The following is an 18,784-nucleotide window of genomic DNA, read 5'->3' on the forward strand; positions in this document are numbered from 1 at the left end:
AAAAATAAAAAATAAAAAAAATAAAAAATAAATATACACGCTCTTGTCCCTTGTAAGTGAATGTAGTGCTGATGAAAGACTAATAATCCTAAAAACTGAAGTTCTCCACCATAGAACAGGCATACAATCATTGCTGGCAGAAGGACCACCATTCTAAAAGAAAGGAGTACTTGTGGTACCTTAGAGACTAACCAATTTATTTGAGCATAAGCTTTCGTGAGCTACTGCTCACTCCACTGAATGCATCCGATGAAGTGAGCTGTAGCTCATGAAAGCTTATGCTCAAATAAATTGGTTAGTCTCTAAGGTGCCACAAGTACTCCTTTTCTTTTTGCGAATACAGACTAACACGGCTGCTACTCTGAAACCTGTCATTCTAAAGGATATTTCAGTCCATTGCCCATTTAATCTTTGGCCTCTAAGATGTTTAACAAGTGTGTCAAGTGGTGACAACTGTGTGGATAGTTTTCGCAATGTATACACTCATTTTAGGAATCAGACTAAGACTACTAACTTATTTTACAGGCTACTGAACAGTCTTCAGATAAGTAGTGACAGGACAATATTTGTGCAGGCAATAACTAAACTGATTACTCAAAGACTGCTTGCAGTGGTGTTGTAGCCATGTTGTTTCTACTATTCTGGGACCAAGGTGGGTGAGGTAATATCTTTTATTGGACCAAATTCTGCTGGTGAAAGAGATGAGCTTTTGAGCTACACAGAGCTCTTCAGGTTGATTTACACACACACACACACCCCTAAATTATATACAGCTAAGAAATGTAATCAGTTATTTTTACAATCTAGCATATTACCTATTCTAACCAACAAAAGATATTTTAACCAATTAGCAGGCTCAATTCATCAGAAAATTAGGATCCAAGATTATAGTACCTAGTGCAGGCTAGTTTTAACAAACTCTGCAATGTTTGAGCTTGTCTGGAGGGAGAAACTTATGAGTATTATTTATGTGGGCCAAGATTTGAAAAAGTGATTAGTGATTCTGAATGCCTCCATTTTTGGATGCCCAATCTGAGATCCTTTAAAGGGGCCTGATTTTCAGAGAGTACATATTCACCATGTTTTGAAAATCAATCTCACTTAAGGTGTCTGATGTAGAAGTCCCAAAAACTGAGGTACCCAAAATCACGAGTCACTTTTGAAAATTTTGTCCATATTATCCTAAACAGACTACGCACTTGAAAGACATATAAGACTACAAGGAACCCTGACTTGAAGAGCTTAAAATCTAAATACAGACAAAAGGTGAAGGGCGAGAGGAAGGAATGTAAAAGCATGAATGCTTGGCACACATCTTTAATTCTGTTTTGCATAGTTGAGTGTTTTTACAAAATGTTTGTTTATATGGAATTTCAGTTTATAATCTGCCTCTGCTGGTCGGTGCTTTTAGGGAATGATAAATGTCTTAGAAATAGCTGTTACCTGGACAGACAATGTTTGTAAAAGTGGCGTTAGATCACTTCATGCTTGGAGAAGCTTAGAATCCACAAGAGGAGTCAGAAATTGATATCAAAGTCCTGAGGAGAAGATTCTAGAAAGAGTTTTGAAGTAGTTAGAGGGACACTGGCAGTTAGACACGACTCATCAGGTAGGCCATTAACCGGCCTGAGAAGATAAAAATCTCCATTTTGGCAACTGTAAATCTATGTCAAATAACTGAAAATCATCATCTATTTTTTGTATTAAAATATTCCCATATCTCTGACAATCCTTTAAAATTAAGAACTGACAGTAATAAATGATGAATAAAGAGTATGATTGAGGAAAATATTCCAACATGCAGAAACCAAGGTCCAAAACACCGGGACTATAATATAATGCAGTATGTCACCCAAAAGGCTTGAAGTGACTTTTTTCTGGAATTATGATAACTGAACTGTATTAGTGCAATTATAGAAACACACACATTTACTCAAAGCAATGCCATATAAAACAAGAAGTGTGAGTTGCAACCCTGCTTCTTACAAGCTTCAGGTATGTTGTGAGCGACTGACAAACCAGACAGCTGCTTTATTCTATGTAGAGGTGAGAACATATCCTTTGCACACAGCAATTCAGCTTTTATTTTAGCCAAAGTTTGGCGGTATCAATTCCTTCTGGACTTAGTCATTCCAAAATATTTGCTATTTAGGGATATTTTTATTGGTTACTGAATAATGTGCTTAATGTCAGATTATTTTTAGCTTTTAAAATAAGCAGAAGAGTTATATTTAACTAATTTTTGATGTGTAAATTCCTGTATGTCAAAACACTGAGGAACTGTATGCAATACAAAGTAAATATAAAATCACTGCTGATAAAATCTGCAGATGACAAAGATTGGCAGAGTATTAAATAATGATGAGGACACACAGTCATACAGAGCTATCTGGATTGTGCATTAATTCAGCCAAATGCAAAGTTATACATCTAGGAACAAAGAATAAGGCCATTCCTACAGAATGGGGAACTACATCCTGGAAAAGAGTGACTCTCAAAAAATCAAGGGATCATTGTGTACAAGATATTGGCCTGTGACATAAAAGTCCCTTCTGGCCTTAAACTCTATGAACAAATTAGAGCCCAATTTAAGAGCAATGCTTACCTGATGTATGGTTCCATCAATTTCAACAGGAACAATGAAGTCAGCATTACTAATTGGCTAGAAAGAATGACAACAAAGTCAGATAATATTTTCGAAAAACAAGTGTAAATACCATTACAGGGGGAGCTTTTCAAAGGCACCAGCAGCAGTCAGGCTCCTAATTTCCACCAAAAGTCCCAATATGAGCCTTTGGAAATCTCTCCCCCACAGTGAATATAAAAAGCTGGAAACATTGCCTATTTTGATATTGAAAAGAAAAAACTTCATAGAGCATAGATTGAATAATACACTTCACAGCAATTTTTCAATGTGACTAAACTCAGGTTTTGCATAGGACCTGGGATTGTTTTACAGAAGGATGGTGAGAGAATGCGAAGGATCTCCCTGATTCAATAGTCTAATTTTAATATTTGTTTCTATTGTCTCATGATGGGGATTTGTCATTAAACTACTGAACTATAATTTCTGATGACGCTTTCCACCCTTATAAAACACGCTTCCCTTCCCCCATCCTTCAGGTGTGTATTTAACACAATAGACTAGCTGCACCAAAGGCTGCTCAAATATGCTGAAGTAGTAAACAGGGAAAATGAGAAATATTCCCTCAGGAAGCTGTCTTCAAAAAGGAGCACCAAAATAAATAAAAAGTTTAGCTCTAGGTGCTTCTAAATACAAGCATCTGCAGCTATCTGAAACTATTTCACTGCAAAATTACTGTTATGTACTTTTAAGGTATATTAATTCCTTTTATGTAATGTATTTCATATTGAAGGGCCTCAACATATTTTTATGCTGTCACACACGACCTCCCCACTTAAAAGTAGCCAACCCTTGGGGTAGAATGCAATAATTGTGAAACAGAGCACACTGCCATAGGTCACTTTAGTGAAGAATACCACAACTAAAGGAAACTGCAGAAGGAATTTAACTAGTTGGAATTCAATTATTCAAATAGGTAGTCGGCTTGGACATCCAGCAGTTGTTAACTCTACCCTTGTGAAAATTATCACGAGCTCTTTAATGACCAGAAGCAGGCAAGGGCCTCATCTCGGATGAAAGACAGCACAAAGCTCACCCGTACCACTGAGATGCACTGGAAAGAGTGCCAGCTAGAGAATAACTAAAGTCATTTACTTTAGCATTTGGTTTTCCCCTTACAGACTCCCATTGTCAACTTTGAAAATGAATGCAAGGGAGCATGAAACCTTTTCAGTATGTGCAAACCTCTACTCTGGACAAGGGATTTTGGTGATGTCAATTGTTGAGGAGATGATATACTCTTTCAAATGACTTTAAATTAACTGGCTAGAATAACCTGAAGAGATAGAGATTTTATTTTCACTAAGGAACCACAGAACGCACAATTTAAGGAGCGTTCAGTTAACACTGATTTTTCACATTGTGGATTGATACTGATTCTCTGCTACTTTTGTGGATGCCATGCATCCTTTCTTGAATATTCTTCATTTTCTCCCCTGCTATTTTGGCCTCCCTCTGTAAATAATTTAATAGCTTTACAAAAAGTGAGTATTTTTCCCCCTCAGAAGTCCAAATGAGTGTCTACCTTGATAGAATGCTAAGAAAATTCCCAAGTATAACTTCCGGAGTGACTACAAAAGTCAGGGATTTGGCACTGAAGACTATAACAGTTTGCAAATCTATACAATCCTACAATTTCATCCTGGCTTTGTATCATGAGCGTAGGCATAACCATATATCCATATACGGTCTTTTTAAAGTCAACCAAGAAAAATGGTTTCCAGATTCAGACCACTAATGAACTATGGTTTACAACATCAAGTGTCTGGCAACTGAATATTTACTAGGATTAAAATAAAAGATTTGTTTGTAATGAAAAATATAGTATAACCAAAACTGAAAGTACTACAACGTTACTGGAAATTGCTCCTGTTAATTGCTTAACCATCCTCCTATAAAGTGAGATGCTTTATAATGCCTCAGATTTACAGAACATGAAGGATGATCTCATTTCTGAGCCAATTTGAAACGGTCACTGCTCCTGTCCTAACGCTACATCCTACCTGAACAATAAACACACTCCAGCACAGAAATTTTTAAAACTCTTCAAGATTCTGCTTCAAAACGACTGACTCACCAGCAATAGCCATATACCACCCACCTTCCTGTAATGGAGGCTGTATACTTAATGTGCTGACTAGAGTAGAGGTGGTGACAAACCTATTTACTGAACCCTATGACATTGGGAGCAATCTTTTCTGGCACAGAACACAGTTCTTACTGGCACCAAAGATTTATTAATGTAATATTCACAATCTCTTCTAGCAGAATTATACACCCAGTTAGCATACAGAGGCCCTGAAATTCCATTTTCCACGGCTATGATTTCTAGACTCAACTGCAGCAGAATTTACATTTCAGAAAATGAAAGTCAGTTTTTTTCAAGACAGCAAGTTCTACGTATGTTAAATACTGAACCCTGCTGGAATATTTAGCTACTGAAGTGACAGGACTGAGTGATCATTCAGTTAGTGTCTTGTTTCCCTAGAGATAGGGCTTTCTCTTGCAACAAGAAGTATTCATTACTTTATCAATGTTCATTCTATCCTCCTTGTCCCCCACCACAACCAAAAAGAACAGGAAAATAATTGTAGGAACTGGCGATGGAACAGCTCCCAAAGGAGGCAGTATATTTGTCGTCTCTGTAGAGGGAGAGAGATTACACAACAGGTTTATCTGGAACGATAGACTAACTTTGAAAATTTTCCTACAACAACGCATAGTGATGGAGATGACTGAAAAGGCTCCTTTCAAGGTCTATCTGTTAGAAAACCAAACCCAAAACCCTAATAAGGAAATGGTCTACAGGGCATCTTTTTTCTATGAAGACAGGTCTATACTGAATCAAGAAAATGATCCAATTACCAGAACATTCATGGGTGGCTTGTAAGACTAGTTAATATATTAAGAAGATTACTGTCTCTATTGTGTTCACTAACATTCATATGATCAAGTAGCAAAGACCACTTCAGAGTATATTTACCTTAAATGAACTGTGTACTAATGTTTCATCTAAATCAATAACCACACATTTCTTCCCATAGTCCAATACTGTCAGTTCTGGCAGGAGGTATTTAGCTGGTGGCTAAAGAAAAAAAACAGCACAATGAAAAATGTAAATTTCTGTGCATTAACCACAGATACACCCCCCCCAGCATTACTCACTAGCAGTTAGCAACAGGAAGTCACACACATATGTAGAAGTCATAAGGTTGAATAGGTTTTTTCCTGCCAGTTTACAATACACAGCTGGAAATGAAAGCTCTCATGCAATACACAAACTGCTTTCTGTATTTTTATTTCTTGAATGAATATCAAATGCTCTGGAGATGAATTTAAGCAATACAGATGAACGTAGCAAAACAATTTTGATAGCTAAAGTCAGTCGTGGAAATGAGACAATTACTAGCACTGACCTTCTTTACTGGCCTGCTTTCTCATGCCTCAGAATATGGGCTAGACAGCTCCAGTCCCATTTTGTTCTCCATTTCAGAGTCCAAAGCAGCAACTGGAAGCATAAACTTCTGGCCACAGCATGCAAGAGTGACTGTGAAACTTACATAAATCAATGCTTCCATTTGCCACAATGCACACTGAGATGAAGCCCCAATTCTGAAGTCAAATGAGATTACAGTGATGGTCATTTCCAGAACGGGGCTCTGAACTACTTCTATTCAAGTGCTGAATTAATGCTTTTGCATGGATTACATGTTCAGAATCACAAGAATAAAAATGCTGTAAATGAAAATTCCATCAAACTTAGCTCTGTTATAGCCAGTACCCATTACAAAGGTGGGACTCAAAATATAATGGGGAGCTCCACAAACTTCCTCCTGCAGCAGTCTATAAATGGTGCAATATCTTGGGGAACACAGACTTCAGCTGGGGCAGGAGAAGGTAGAGTTGGCACAGTTTTTGGGCCCACTGACTGACCTAGCATCCTGAGTTGCAACATTCATTGTATTCTTCTTTGACACTGGTACCTGGTGTCCTTTACCACAGCAGCACTATGAAGGAACTGGAAGGGGAGGATACATCTTTTGGATGCTTAAAGAAGCTGAGATACTGCTACGCTACCACACTCTTAAGGGCGTCTTTAATGTTTAAAGAAATGGGTTAGTTCTGAAAGGGAGGGAAAACTGGAGTTGGGTATAATGTGAGGAGATGTTCAATATGGATAGGAAATTAAATATCTTAATGGGTTAAAGCCCACAGGTAGGGGGTTAAAAACAATACAATACGGCAAAGTCTCCATATTGCACACTAGAGTAGGACGGCTATCTGAATGAGATTACATCTGTGTGCACTATAATAAAAAGGGTATCAATCACTGCTTCATTTCTGGTGTTTGCTAGAGAGTGGCAAAATATTTTCCAAAATTTTTAAAATATTGTTTATAACCACCAATTAGAAATATGAAAACAAATTCTATTTTCTTACCACATTTTATTTCTATCAGAGCATTTCTCATATATGTAGCAAAAAGGTTCCCAAGCTCACAAAGAGCCCATATTGACTTTACCAATGGACAAATGAAAAATAATTCCCAAGCTAGGCTATTCAATTTTAAGTCATGAAGTCAAACACTTAAGTGCAACCTCTGTAAGAAGCCCAAATTTGTTAAATTTGTGTAAATTCTCCCCAGTAAATTTTAGTTTTAATTCAATAACTAAGTGTTCTTAAAAGAAATACTGTTAAGATTTAAATAATATGACAATCTTCAGCTACTTTACGTATCCTGGATAGGATTTTCAGAAGTGCTCAGTGTTGAGCTAACTCTGATTCTATGGAAGTCAGTGACAGTTTCTTGATATATCAAAATTGAAAACCACTTAATCATCTACTGATCTCTCATTTTCTTTTTAATTCTATTTGATCCTTAGATTAGTCCTGAGTGAAACCGAGATAAAGCATTGTATTGCAGTTGATAAGGCCTGCACAGCGTGTGGGCTCAGTCTAGATGTTATACACAGGATTTGACAATAGTCAAACACAATGAGGTCAGTTAAGGGTATAGTAAAAAGTTGCTTTACTGTTGTGGATATATTTATTATTTGTATTATGGAAACACCTAGAGGCTAAGCAAGGGCCCAAGGTTACTAGGCACTGTATAAACTCAGAACGACAGTCCTTACTCCAAACAGCTTACAATCTAAATAGACAAGACAGGGAGGGAAAAAGTATTATCCCCATTTTACAAATGAGAAACTGAGGCAAAGAGATTCAGTATGTTAGCTACAAGACCATCCTGCCTCTCAAGGTAGTATGTTTTTCCATGTTAAGGAGTGTTAGTATATTTTTTTCATTTAATAGTAGCACAACGTGTATAAGCAGTTCAAAGTGCATCATCATAGGACTGGAAGGGACCTCGAGAGGTCATCTAGTCCAGTCCCCTGCACTCATGGCAGGACTAAGTATTATCTAGACCATCCCTGACAGTAGTTTGTCTAACCTGCTCTTAAAAATCCCCAGTGATGGAGATTCCACAACCTCCCTAGGCAATTTATTCCAGTGCTTAACCACCCTGACAGTTAGGAAATTCTTCCTGATGTCCAACCAAAACCTCCCTTGCTGCAATTTGAGCCCATTGCTTCTTGTCCTATCCTCAGTGGTTAAGAACAACAATTTTTCTCCCTCCTCCTTGTAACAACCTTGGTTACAAGGTTACATGGTAACATTAACTACATAGTAAAAACACTCTTCATATAGCAGAAGAAATTGCTAACAGTGTAAAGGATCCAAAACACCATTAAGATATAAATGACATGATACCACCCTCAAGTGTTCCATTATACATGAAACAGGATCTAATTTCTTACTTTTTTTTTTTTTAAAAGGATAGATAGTGCTATTTATCTTTAGGGTACCACCAGGAAAAAAGTCATGAAAAGAATGCACTATGTCCAGTTTTTTCAAAATTAAATATCTGAGGAAAAATATATGCTAATAGCATTCCCCGACCCTTAGTAATGAGTAGTAGCACTGAATGAATATATTATTCAGGTGGAATTTGGAACAGCTGAGGTAACTACTGCAGACTAAAAACAAACCAGGGATTGTTACAAAGACTGACATTGCTATGTATGGTGCATTAATGGCATGATAAAAAAAATCCAGGACAAGACTGGCTGTACAATATGCATTATCACATAGAACCAATAACTGCTCCCTGGCAGCTGATCAAACCAAAACCAGGAAGGGAATGAACATCTCTGAAAATATTACAAGACTCAAGGGCCTTAGACTGAAAGAGGCTAACTGCCTTTGACTCTGGGCCAAGTAGTATTGTATTCCCTTCTCTCTCCAGTTGAGGCTTTGCTTTCACTAAGCAGCAGTGATGAGGGGAACAAGTGTATCTCCATCCTTCTTGCTCCATTCAGTATATTCACATATCTGGTTAACATCCAGAAATCTCCTGCTACCTAGAGTTTTGCCTTAACTCAAGAAATGCTACACACAAATCTGAGACTAAGCTTTCCCAAAGCTTGCCTTTATCTAGGGTTTTCCTTGCAGGATCCCCTCTGTCTCAGCCCCAGGTTTCCTCTTCAGAGAGAGACGCCGGCCTTTCTTGTTCCCTGGTTGGTGTTAATTGGACCAACTTGCTAGTATGATGTAGCAGTAGATATACTGTATCTTCATACAGCATCTGAGTGCATGATGAAAGTGTTGCATCCTCAGACAGGGTCCTAGGACTTGCCATTCAAGTCCCTGCCACAAGGCATAATTCATCTGATCCTGCCTGAAAAGTAGAATGCCAAAAGGGACCCCCATGCTAAACACCAAATTTTCTCAATAGTTTGCATGTCTGAAGATCAGAGGAAACAAGCAACTGGCTTTTGGTTCCTAGTTCATTAGTTCTTCACATGCAATGCCATTTCTGTGCTGACATCCAGCATGTGAAGACTTATCTCCTGCAGATCTGAAGGGGCGTGGAAAATATGAATTACAAAGGAAAAGGTTTCACAATTCATGTGGAAACTAAGTATCTTGAGTAGGAATTTAGTGTTAGGGTGACACGTAGATGGTTTAAGGAACGTAAGGGATGTGTGTATCTGACAGTAACTCATTTATGCTGACATCCAAGCCTTCTAACTGGAGCACTTTCTACACAATTGTAGCAAAGCTTGTAACAAGGAATAGGGAACGTTAATTTCTGTAGTATCAATTTTTAAATGCATTCCAACAGATCATAGAATAATAGAATATCAGGGTTGGAAGGGACCTCAGGAAGTCATCTAGTCCAACTCCCTGCTCAAAGCAGGACCAATCCCCAACTAAATCATCCCAGCCAGGGCTTTGTCAAGCCTGACCTTAAAAACTTCTAGGGAAGGAAATTCTACCACCTCCCTAGTTAACGCATTCCAGTGTTTCACCACCCTCCTAGTGAAAAAGTTTTTCCTAATATCCAACCTAAACCTCCCCCACTGCAACTTGAGACCATTACTCCTCGTTCTGTCATCTGCTATCACTGAGAACAGTCTAGATCCATCCTCTTTGGAACCCCCTTTCAGGTAGTTGATCTAAATGAAGACACTGGAGAAATTGCCTAGAAAAGTCATAATTAGTAGATATTTCATCACAGTTAGTCAATGAAGGTAAAATATTTATGGTGATTAAAGTGAGATCTCAAACTCATTACCTGTTTTCTTTTTTAAAAAAAAAGCAAGCTTTTTAGTAATTAAAAAAAGTATAACAAACGGTGGTCACCATTAATAAATCAACAGTGATTCACACTTACTACACAGCAATATCTGAAATACTACAGTATTTCCCTAGAACAAAGTAGAAAAATAACTGTGGTTCTCAGATATTACTGTGTGGACATTATGGATCAAATGTTGACTTTTTAAATACAAGCACCAGGTAAGTACTTGCTGAGCCTTTTGTTCAATCAAGATGAAAACTTTATGCATATTACATAGACATCGTGTCTTTAGAAGTTATTAAACTAGTCACCATTCAAGGCTTATGCATTCATCTCAGGTTTCCATGCTGTTAATTAGCATAACAGCCTTCAAAAAGCAATGATCGATCAAAAGTGTCTCAAGTGAGTTGAAGAAATACTACATTCTCTGACGGAGTAAGCAGGAATTCTGGTTTTCTGTTTGAAGTCTCAACAAATGGCAAGCAACCATTTTTTAGGAATTCACTATATAAAGCAACAACTAAGCCTCCACAAAATGACAAGGTTAAAAGTGAAATTCAATGGAATTCACATCTTGTTAATGCTAAGTGTTGTAAGAAAGACACTAGAAGTAATTCTTTCACTCTATTCTGCACTGATAAGGCCTCAGTGGGAATAGTGTGTTCAGTTCTGGGCTTCACATTTCAGGAAAGATGTTGACAAATTAAATACAGTCCAGAGAACAAAAATGATTAAAGGTGAAGAAAACATGACCTAGGAGGAAAGATTGAAAAAATTGGGTTTGTTTAGTCTGGAGAAGAGAAGGCTGAGGGAGGACATGATAAGAAAGATCTTGGAGTCATTGTGGATAGTTCTCTGAAAACATCCACTCAATGTGCAGCGGCAGTCAAAAAAGCTAACAATGTTGGGAATCATTAGGAAAGGGACAGATAAGACAGAAAATATCATAATGCCTCTATATCAGCGGTTCTCAAACTGTGGGACGGGACCCCAAAGTGGGTCATGAGCCCATTGTAATGGGGTCACCAGGGCTGGCATTAGACTTGCTGGGGCCCAGGGCCAAAGACTGAGCCCCACTGCCTGGGGCTGAAGCCCAAGGGCTTCAGCCCTGGGTGATGGGGCTTGGTTTTGGCTTTAGCCCCCCTGCCCAGGGCGGTGGGACTCGGGAGGGCTCAGACTTCTGTCCCCTCTCCTGGGATTGTGTAGTCATTTTTGTTGTCAGAAGGGAGTCATGGTGCAATGAAGTTTGAGAATCCCTGCTCTATGTAAATTCATGGTACACCCACATCTTGTGCAGATATTGGAATTGGAAAAGGTACAGAGAAGGGCAACAAAATGATTAGGGGTACGGAACAGCTTCTGTAGGAGAAGAGATTAAAGAGACAGACTTTTCAGTTTGTAAAAAAGATGACTAAAGGTCGGATACGATAGAGGTCTAAAAAATCATGACTGGTGTACACCGGAGAAAGTAAATAAGGAAGTGTTATTTACCCCCTCACATAAACATGAGCCAGGGGTCACCCAATGAAATTAATATGCAACATATTTTAAACAAACAAAAGGAAGTACTTCTTCACACAGTGCACAGTCAGCCTGGGGAACTCTCTGCCTGGGGATGTTATGAAGGCCAAAAGTATAACAGGGTTAAAAAAAGAACTAGATAAGTTCATGGAAGATAGATCCATGAATGGCCATTAGGCAGTATGGGCAGGGATGCAACACCATGCTTTGAATGTCCCTAGCCTTTGTTTGCCAGAAGCTGGGAATGGATGACAGGGGATGGATCACTTGATGACTCTCTGCTCTGTTCATTGCCTCTGAAGCACCTGGCATTGGCCACTGTCAGAAGACAGGATTCTGGGCTAGATGGATTATTGGTCTGACCCAGTATGGCCATTCTTATAATAGTTTTTAAGTATGTGGAAGGTTGTTACAGGGAGGGCGAAAAATTGTTCTTGTTAACCTCCGAGGACAGGACAAGAAGCAATGGGGCTTAAACCACAGCAAGGAAGATTTAGGTTGGACATTAGAAAAATCTTCCTAATTGTCAGGGTAGTTAAGCACTGGAATGAATTGCCTAGGGAGACTGTAGAATCTCCATCTGTCATAAAAATAAAGGGAAGGGTAACCACCTTTCTGTATACAATGCTATAAAATCCCTCTTGGCCAGAGGCAAAACCCTTTCACCTGTAAAGGGTTAAGAAGTTCAGCTAACCTCACTGGCACCTGACCAAAATGACCAATGAGGAGACAAGATACTTTCAAAGCTGGGGGGGGGGGGGGGGGAAGACGACGACGACAAAGGGTTCGTCTGATTGTATGATGCTTTTGCCGGAAACAGATCAGGAATGCAGTCTCAGAACTTCTGTTAGTAAGTAATCTAACTAGAAATGCGTTAGATTTCCTTTTGTTTAATGGCTGGTAAAATAAGCTGTGCTGTATATTCCTGTTTTTGTGTCTTTTTATAACTTAAGGTTTTGCTTAGAGGGATTCTCTATGTTTTGAATCTGATTACTCTGTAAGGTATTTACCATCCTGATTTTACAGAGGTGATTCTTTTACCTTTTCTTTAATTAAAATTCTTCTTTTAAGAACCTGATTGATTTTTCCTTGTTCTTAAGATCCAAGGGTTTGGGTCTGCGTTCACCTGTACAAATTGGTGAGGATTTTTATCAAGCCTTCCCCAGGAAAGGGGGTGTAAGGCTTGGGGGGATATTTTGGGGGAAGATGTCTCCAAGTGGGCTCTTTCCCTGTTCTTTAACACGCTTGGTGGTGGCAGCATACGGTTCAAGGACAAGGCAAAGTTTGTACCTTGGGGAAGTTTTTAACCTACGCTGGTAAAAGTAAGCTTAGGGGTCTTTCATGCAAGTTCCCACATCTGTACCCTAGAGTTCAGAGTGGGGAAGGAACCTTGACACCATCATTGGAGGTTTTTAAGAACAGGTCAGACAAACACCTGTCAGCAACGGTCTAGCTATTGCGTAGTCCTGTCTTGAGTGGAAGGGACTGGACTGGAGGTCCCTTCCAGTTCTACATTTCTATCTACACTTCTATCTGATCTATGGTAAAGTGTTTCTTTCCTGTTCATTCTCCCTGCAGTTTACTGCTTGAGCATGCACCGCAACAGCATCGTGAGTAGTCTTCTTAGTGCAGTTACACACCATGTGTGAACACGAGACACAAACAATAAATGAGATTTTAAAAGACTTCAAAATTGTATTTAGCTCACTGCCAATGAAACCCATTTCTGTTGAAAAGTATGCAGTCAGTTCAAACAAACCTGTAAACAAACCAAAATGGTTTTTTTTCCCCCTAGAAGTTACAAAAGCATTAAATTGGCCAAAAGTAAAGAAAAAAATGAGTAAAGACAGGAAGTGAAAATCAGATGCTCTGTGCATAAGATTTCACTTACATGGGGATTGGGAATATGATTTTCTGTGCCACTTACTTTCTAAAGAATACTGGGATTCTGAGTGAATGGAAGAAATGGATACAGCAATTTTAAGTCTTAAACAATTACATAACCAGTGCTGAATATTCACCTATGCTTTCACTCAAAGGAGACAACAGCCAACTGCTGAAATCACTATGATTCTGCTTTATTACTTAGAAAGAAAGACACTAGAAGAATCAAGCTGACAGAAATCCAAGAAAGCAAGGATATTCTGAACTACAGTTAAAACAACACCTTTAATTTACTGACTCCATTTCACCTGGAAATTTTACATATCTCAAACTGGTCTTCTGGGGGGGACGGGTGGGAAGCAAGCTCTTTTTTGTTTATTCACAGCAACATCAAAAATTACTAAAATCAGGTTACAATATTAGGAAAAAAATGAATTACTTTCTTGCTGCTCAACACACCTCCCCTGCAAATTCAAATGTAACATTCTACATTATACAGAAAGCAGAAATGCTTTCTCAGTAACACTTTTTTTATTTTAATTTTTTTAAAAGCAGCAGTAAGGCTCTTCTGCAGGTGCTGATGAAAACTTGAAATCTGACAGGGATGTGATCTCTGGCTGACAGACATGCCTTTCCAGGATCAGGAGAAAATCTGTAAATTTGCCATGTCCTGCGAGTTGAAATAAAACATACTTCATAGAGGTAAATTGTTTTTGACACAATAAAGCTAATTATCTGTTGATGTTTCACCGGTGTTATGCACACATGCGAAAAGCAACTGGAAATTTTCACAGAACAGATGATCTCTCTAGATTTATACATATGTGCTCAATAAAACTGAATGGATTTTCAATTTTAATATATAGGGACTTGTGCAATCTAGCGAGGCTCTGTTTTCAGAAATCTAGGAAATTTAAAAAATATTAAAAATCTAATATACTAAATGATTAAATATGCAAAGTAAAGTGTATAAAAGTCAAAAAACAAAATTAAGGTTGCTTAAGTAACTTTAGTTCTGTATCCTCATGGTACATATTAGGGTGAAACCTTTAGGTACATAATCACATGGTATTTCACCCAAAGGATATCTTCCTCATTCAGGCCCCAATTCGGCAAGCATTTAATTTAAGCATGTGCTTAAGACTCACTGACTTCAATGGGTCTTAATCAGATGCTTACATGCTTTACAGACTGAACCTCAGGATCTCAGTGCTCAGGATGGATGGTGCATTAAGAGTAGAAAGGGGGGCATAAAAAAACCTTAACCCTGGCCCTTTATATATAGGTATTATGATTCAGTCTTTATTTACATGACCATATACCGATACTTTCCCACCTCACTGGGATATTCTGAAGATAAGTTCAGTAATGTTTGTTAACTCTGATACTGTACTATAACAGGGAATCTCACAGAAAAGCCTATTAATAAAGAAAAAGTTCTTCCTTCAGAGCAGTGGTTAGGTGCTGTGCAGTGCAACAAGCATGCCACACACCTAAACAATGAGAATATTGAACAGCTGCCTCATTTACTGAGCACCATCCACACTTAGCATCAAATTCACCATTTAATTCTGCTATTTCTTTAACATTTGGAGAATTTGAAATTTCTGAGTAATATTTTTATAGACTTACAAGGATATTCTTCTTAACAGGTAAATACAAACAGTGGTAGAATACTGACAGTGCACAGTTTAACAAGTCTCAAACACCATACTTCTTTGGAAGGATGTCTAATTTCTTATAAAAAGGATTTGCTGTTTCTGTTAAGATGTTTCTATTTGGAATGAGTGTACTGAATGAGTTCATAGCCATAGTTAACAGCCAAGCTTTACTACATTCCTCTGTCATTTGCAGTGCTGTGGTTATATTTTACTAATAGTAAAATCTCATCTTAAACTGTTAATGCTTTATTCCATTTAAAGCTGGGTGCCAGGTTTGATATGGTAAGACAGCTACAGCACTGGTTTCTAGCTCTAGTGGTTGTCAGTGCTGCTAAAATGATGAGAACTGAAGTTGGAAGGGATGGGAAAGCAAGATAGTAATCTAGTAGTGAATGTTGCACACCACTAAAAGTTGATATTTTCAGGTTTCTAGTGTTATAAACCTTCTGCTTCTAGCCCTGATGATCTGAGAGATATCAAGTTTTAAAACTGTCACTGTTCCTTCAGGGCAATGCTTTTATGCCACTGGTCCAGGACTACGAAACAGGAAGCAATGGTCCTGGAACAAGTATAATTTCCAACAGTTTTTCAGCTCCAAGAAAAGAAGGTGATTGAGAGAAGGGATCTGTGTGGTTGAAATACTAATCTCGACACTATTAAGCTGCAGCATTAATGGGGTCCAAAAAGACATTGGTTTCAATGTTGGGCCATAAGCAGCTGGGGTATAAAAGAAAAATAGGAGAATCGTCAGGGAAATATTCCGATCTGCAGAGATTTAGGACACCTGCAGGAGGGGGAACATATCAGTGCCCCCACAGACTTGCACTGATATTGCTTTAAGAACTTTGCTGTGGCAAATCTCAATAAGGTATTGTAAATGGTGAAGGAGTATTGGCACATACAGTGCTGAAAAGCATATCTGCAATTTAAAAAACATTAAAAAAAACCCCAAGTCCATATTAGAAGCAGTCTAAGCATTATCAGTTCTTTGGCAAAAAAGCTTAAGTCCAAACAACTTTTAAAATCTCTAGGTCAAAGAATGTCAAATTGTTTTATTTGGTTTTGAGTAACTCCAACCTGGCAACTTGTATTCCAAGTTTGAACCAGGTGACATAGACCTACTAAGCCCAGAAAACTATGATTCATAAAAAAACCACTACCTTAAACAACTACAGTAGCAAGACTGGGGTTGCTGTTATACTCTTGAGTAGATTGCACCAAGAAAACGAAAGCCTCATTTTACAGGTTCTAATCTCCAACAGACCAGCTTAAATAATTGGGGCATGTGGAAATAGAAGAAGTAAAGTTCACAGAATCATAGGGTTAGAAGTGACCGCAAGGGTCATGTAGTTTGACCCCCTGCCAAGATGCAGGATTTGTTGAGTCATATGCCTGCCCATTTAGTACCAATGAGTTGTCTTTTGTCCCCAATGTGACTGTTAAATAACTTCAGCATATTGGCTTTTGAGTACCTCTTTATACATTTTCAAAGTGACAAAAATCAGTGTTAAGTTACATGATAGATAAATGACAGCTTTAGAAAGCTGGACTGTCCTTTTGTTCCTATTAGTTAGTTATATCTGTATACCTTATATGCACATTTAAGGTAATTTATCTCACAACTTTATACAACGTTACAGATTAGAAAACAAAAGTCTTATAACATGCAACACAGAGCAGATCCAGTCAACTCCAACATAATATAAAATGAACCAAAGCAAAAACTATGAAAATTATTAAAATAAAAGGGATAAAAATACATACACTTGGTATGGGAATGACCTGCATCTGGTCACCCTGGGGGGAAAGAAAAAAAAATTCATTGTAAGGGCTTTTGAAAGGGTGGAACAGAAAGATTTGAGACATTAAATTTGGCAATCAAACATTTTAACAAAAAAGCTCCAAGTATTCAATAACTCAACAAAAAATAATCAAACAGGTCCTTGCATTTTAGCTACTAAAATGATTGGTTAGTGTAACACAGTGATAGTATTAGTATTAGATAGTGATAGTATTTTTTTAGACCAGAAACTGATAAATCCCATGCTTTAATTAATAAGAGGAAGTAGGAAAATGTATCCATGTTCACGTCAAGATTTCCTTTCTTCAGTAATAAAGTCCACAGATCAGTTACAACGAGTGTGCCAGTCTGACTGATTCTGCCCAGAAGCTTCAGACTTGTCACTCACTGGCAGCAGTGGAATGCCCTGCCCCCTGAATTTCCCTCCAGTTGAGGTGACTTTCAGAGCCAAGTTCATTCAAAACTACTTTCCTAAATTACAGATTGTGTTAAATACAGTTTAAGGAAAAAGAATTTTCAGAGCATGGTAAATTTCACCTAACAAACCTACAACCTTGAGTGTCAATTTCCATCTCTATTCTAGATGAGCCATCTGTCTCCAGGATGATCCTGATGTGTGGACCTGATTGCTTGAAGAAAAGAAATTTTCAGGTAGCATAAATAAATTTTCCTATTCTTCTTTGTCCTAAAGTCCACAGATTGGTTACAATGAGATTTTCATAGCAATGTGTGTCCAGGGTGGGAAGCAGGATCGTCTTTTAAATATGGACATCCAAAATGAAAAAATATTATATAAAAATATTTCTTCTATCATTCCTTGGGCATTAAGGCATGGAAATGACCAATATGCAGAATTTGGTGAAGCAGGCCTTCTGGCAGATTAGGAGACATGACTACTTTCCTCTGAGAATGTCAGTGCTCCTAAGGATTGGACTACGATACCTAACCGAAGGAGGAATATTTCTTGAATGCCATGACAGTTCTGAGGACTACCCGTCTTAATTAAAAGTACAATACTAGATCTCAGAGAAAGCTCTCAATTTCAAATAACTCATCTGATTGAATATGTAAGCCTTGGGAGGCCTACCCCAGTTGGTAGGAAGTATACCACTACTTACTGCCAGGGTTCAATCTGGGTAGTGCTGTAAGGAGCAGAATGAGGTTTCAAGGTTGTCCTCTAGGACTGTGCAGGGTTGGAATAAGGTTGATGCCCCAAAGACGCATTTAATGTTGGAAGCTGTGTACAAAACTTCCTTGCCTTTAACATGTTGAGAACATTATACTACACACACTTGACCTTTTCGCTTATACGTCACAATAAAGTCATACTACGGGAACTCAAGGCTGTGTTTCACTGGTTGAACGTAGTAGTTAAAACTATGGACTTTGCATCAGGCAGTAGAATAAGTTATATTTCTTGACTTCTGTTTTGGGATCCTTTAGAGCAGTAATCACTTCATCCAGTTACTCATTTTAAATTTGTCTGGGCCAAGATAGAGGACTGATCTTACAACAGCAGATCCCCTCTGAGACAGAGACATCCCAAAAGGCAATGCTAGGTTAATCAATTCTGAGAGCCATAGCTTCTTCAGCCAGAAGTACAAAAACAGAATCATAACCACATTCTA

At 38.2% G+C, this 18,784-nt stretch overlaps 1 protein-coding gene across 4 annotated transcripts in view; it reads right to left on the reverse strand.

Annotated features, from left to right (window-relative positions):
* Positions 1-18,784, reverse strand: part of CTDSPL (CTD small phosphatase like) — a 122,529-nt gene that overhangs the window by 16,883 nt on the left and 86,862 nt on the right. For 2 of the 4 annotated variants that reach the window (XM_007066547.4, XM_043541630.1), the window contains exons 3-5: positions 17,120-17,152; positions 5,628-5,729; positions 2,606-2,662 (exon numbers count right to left, since the gene is read on the reverse strand). In XM_007066547.4, the coding sequence (XP_007066609.1) occupies positions 2,606-2,662; positions 5,628-5,729; positions 17,120-17,152 (192 nt within the window). The remainder of the gene's footprint in view (positions 1-2,605; positions 2,663-5,627; positions 5,730-17,119; positions 17,153-18,784) is intronic. The other 2 variants (XM_037891178.1, XM_037891177.1) reach the window with 2 other exon arrangements.

This window comes from Chelonia mydas, chromosome 2 (genome assembly GCF_015237465.2).
Source record: "Chelonia mydas isolate rCheMyd1 chromosome 2, rCheMyd1.pri.v2, whole genome shotgun sequence".
NCBI lineage: Eukaryota > Metazoa > Chordata > Testudines > Cheloniidae > Chelonia > Chelonia mydas.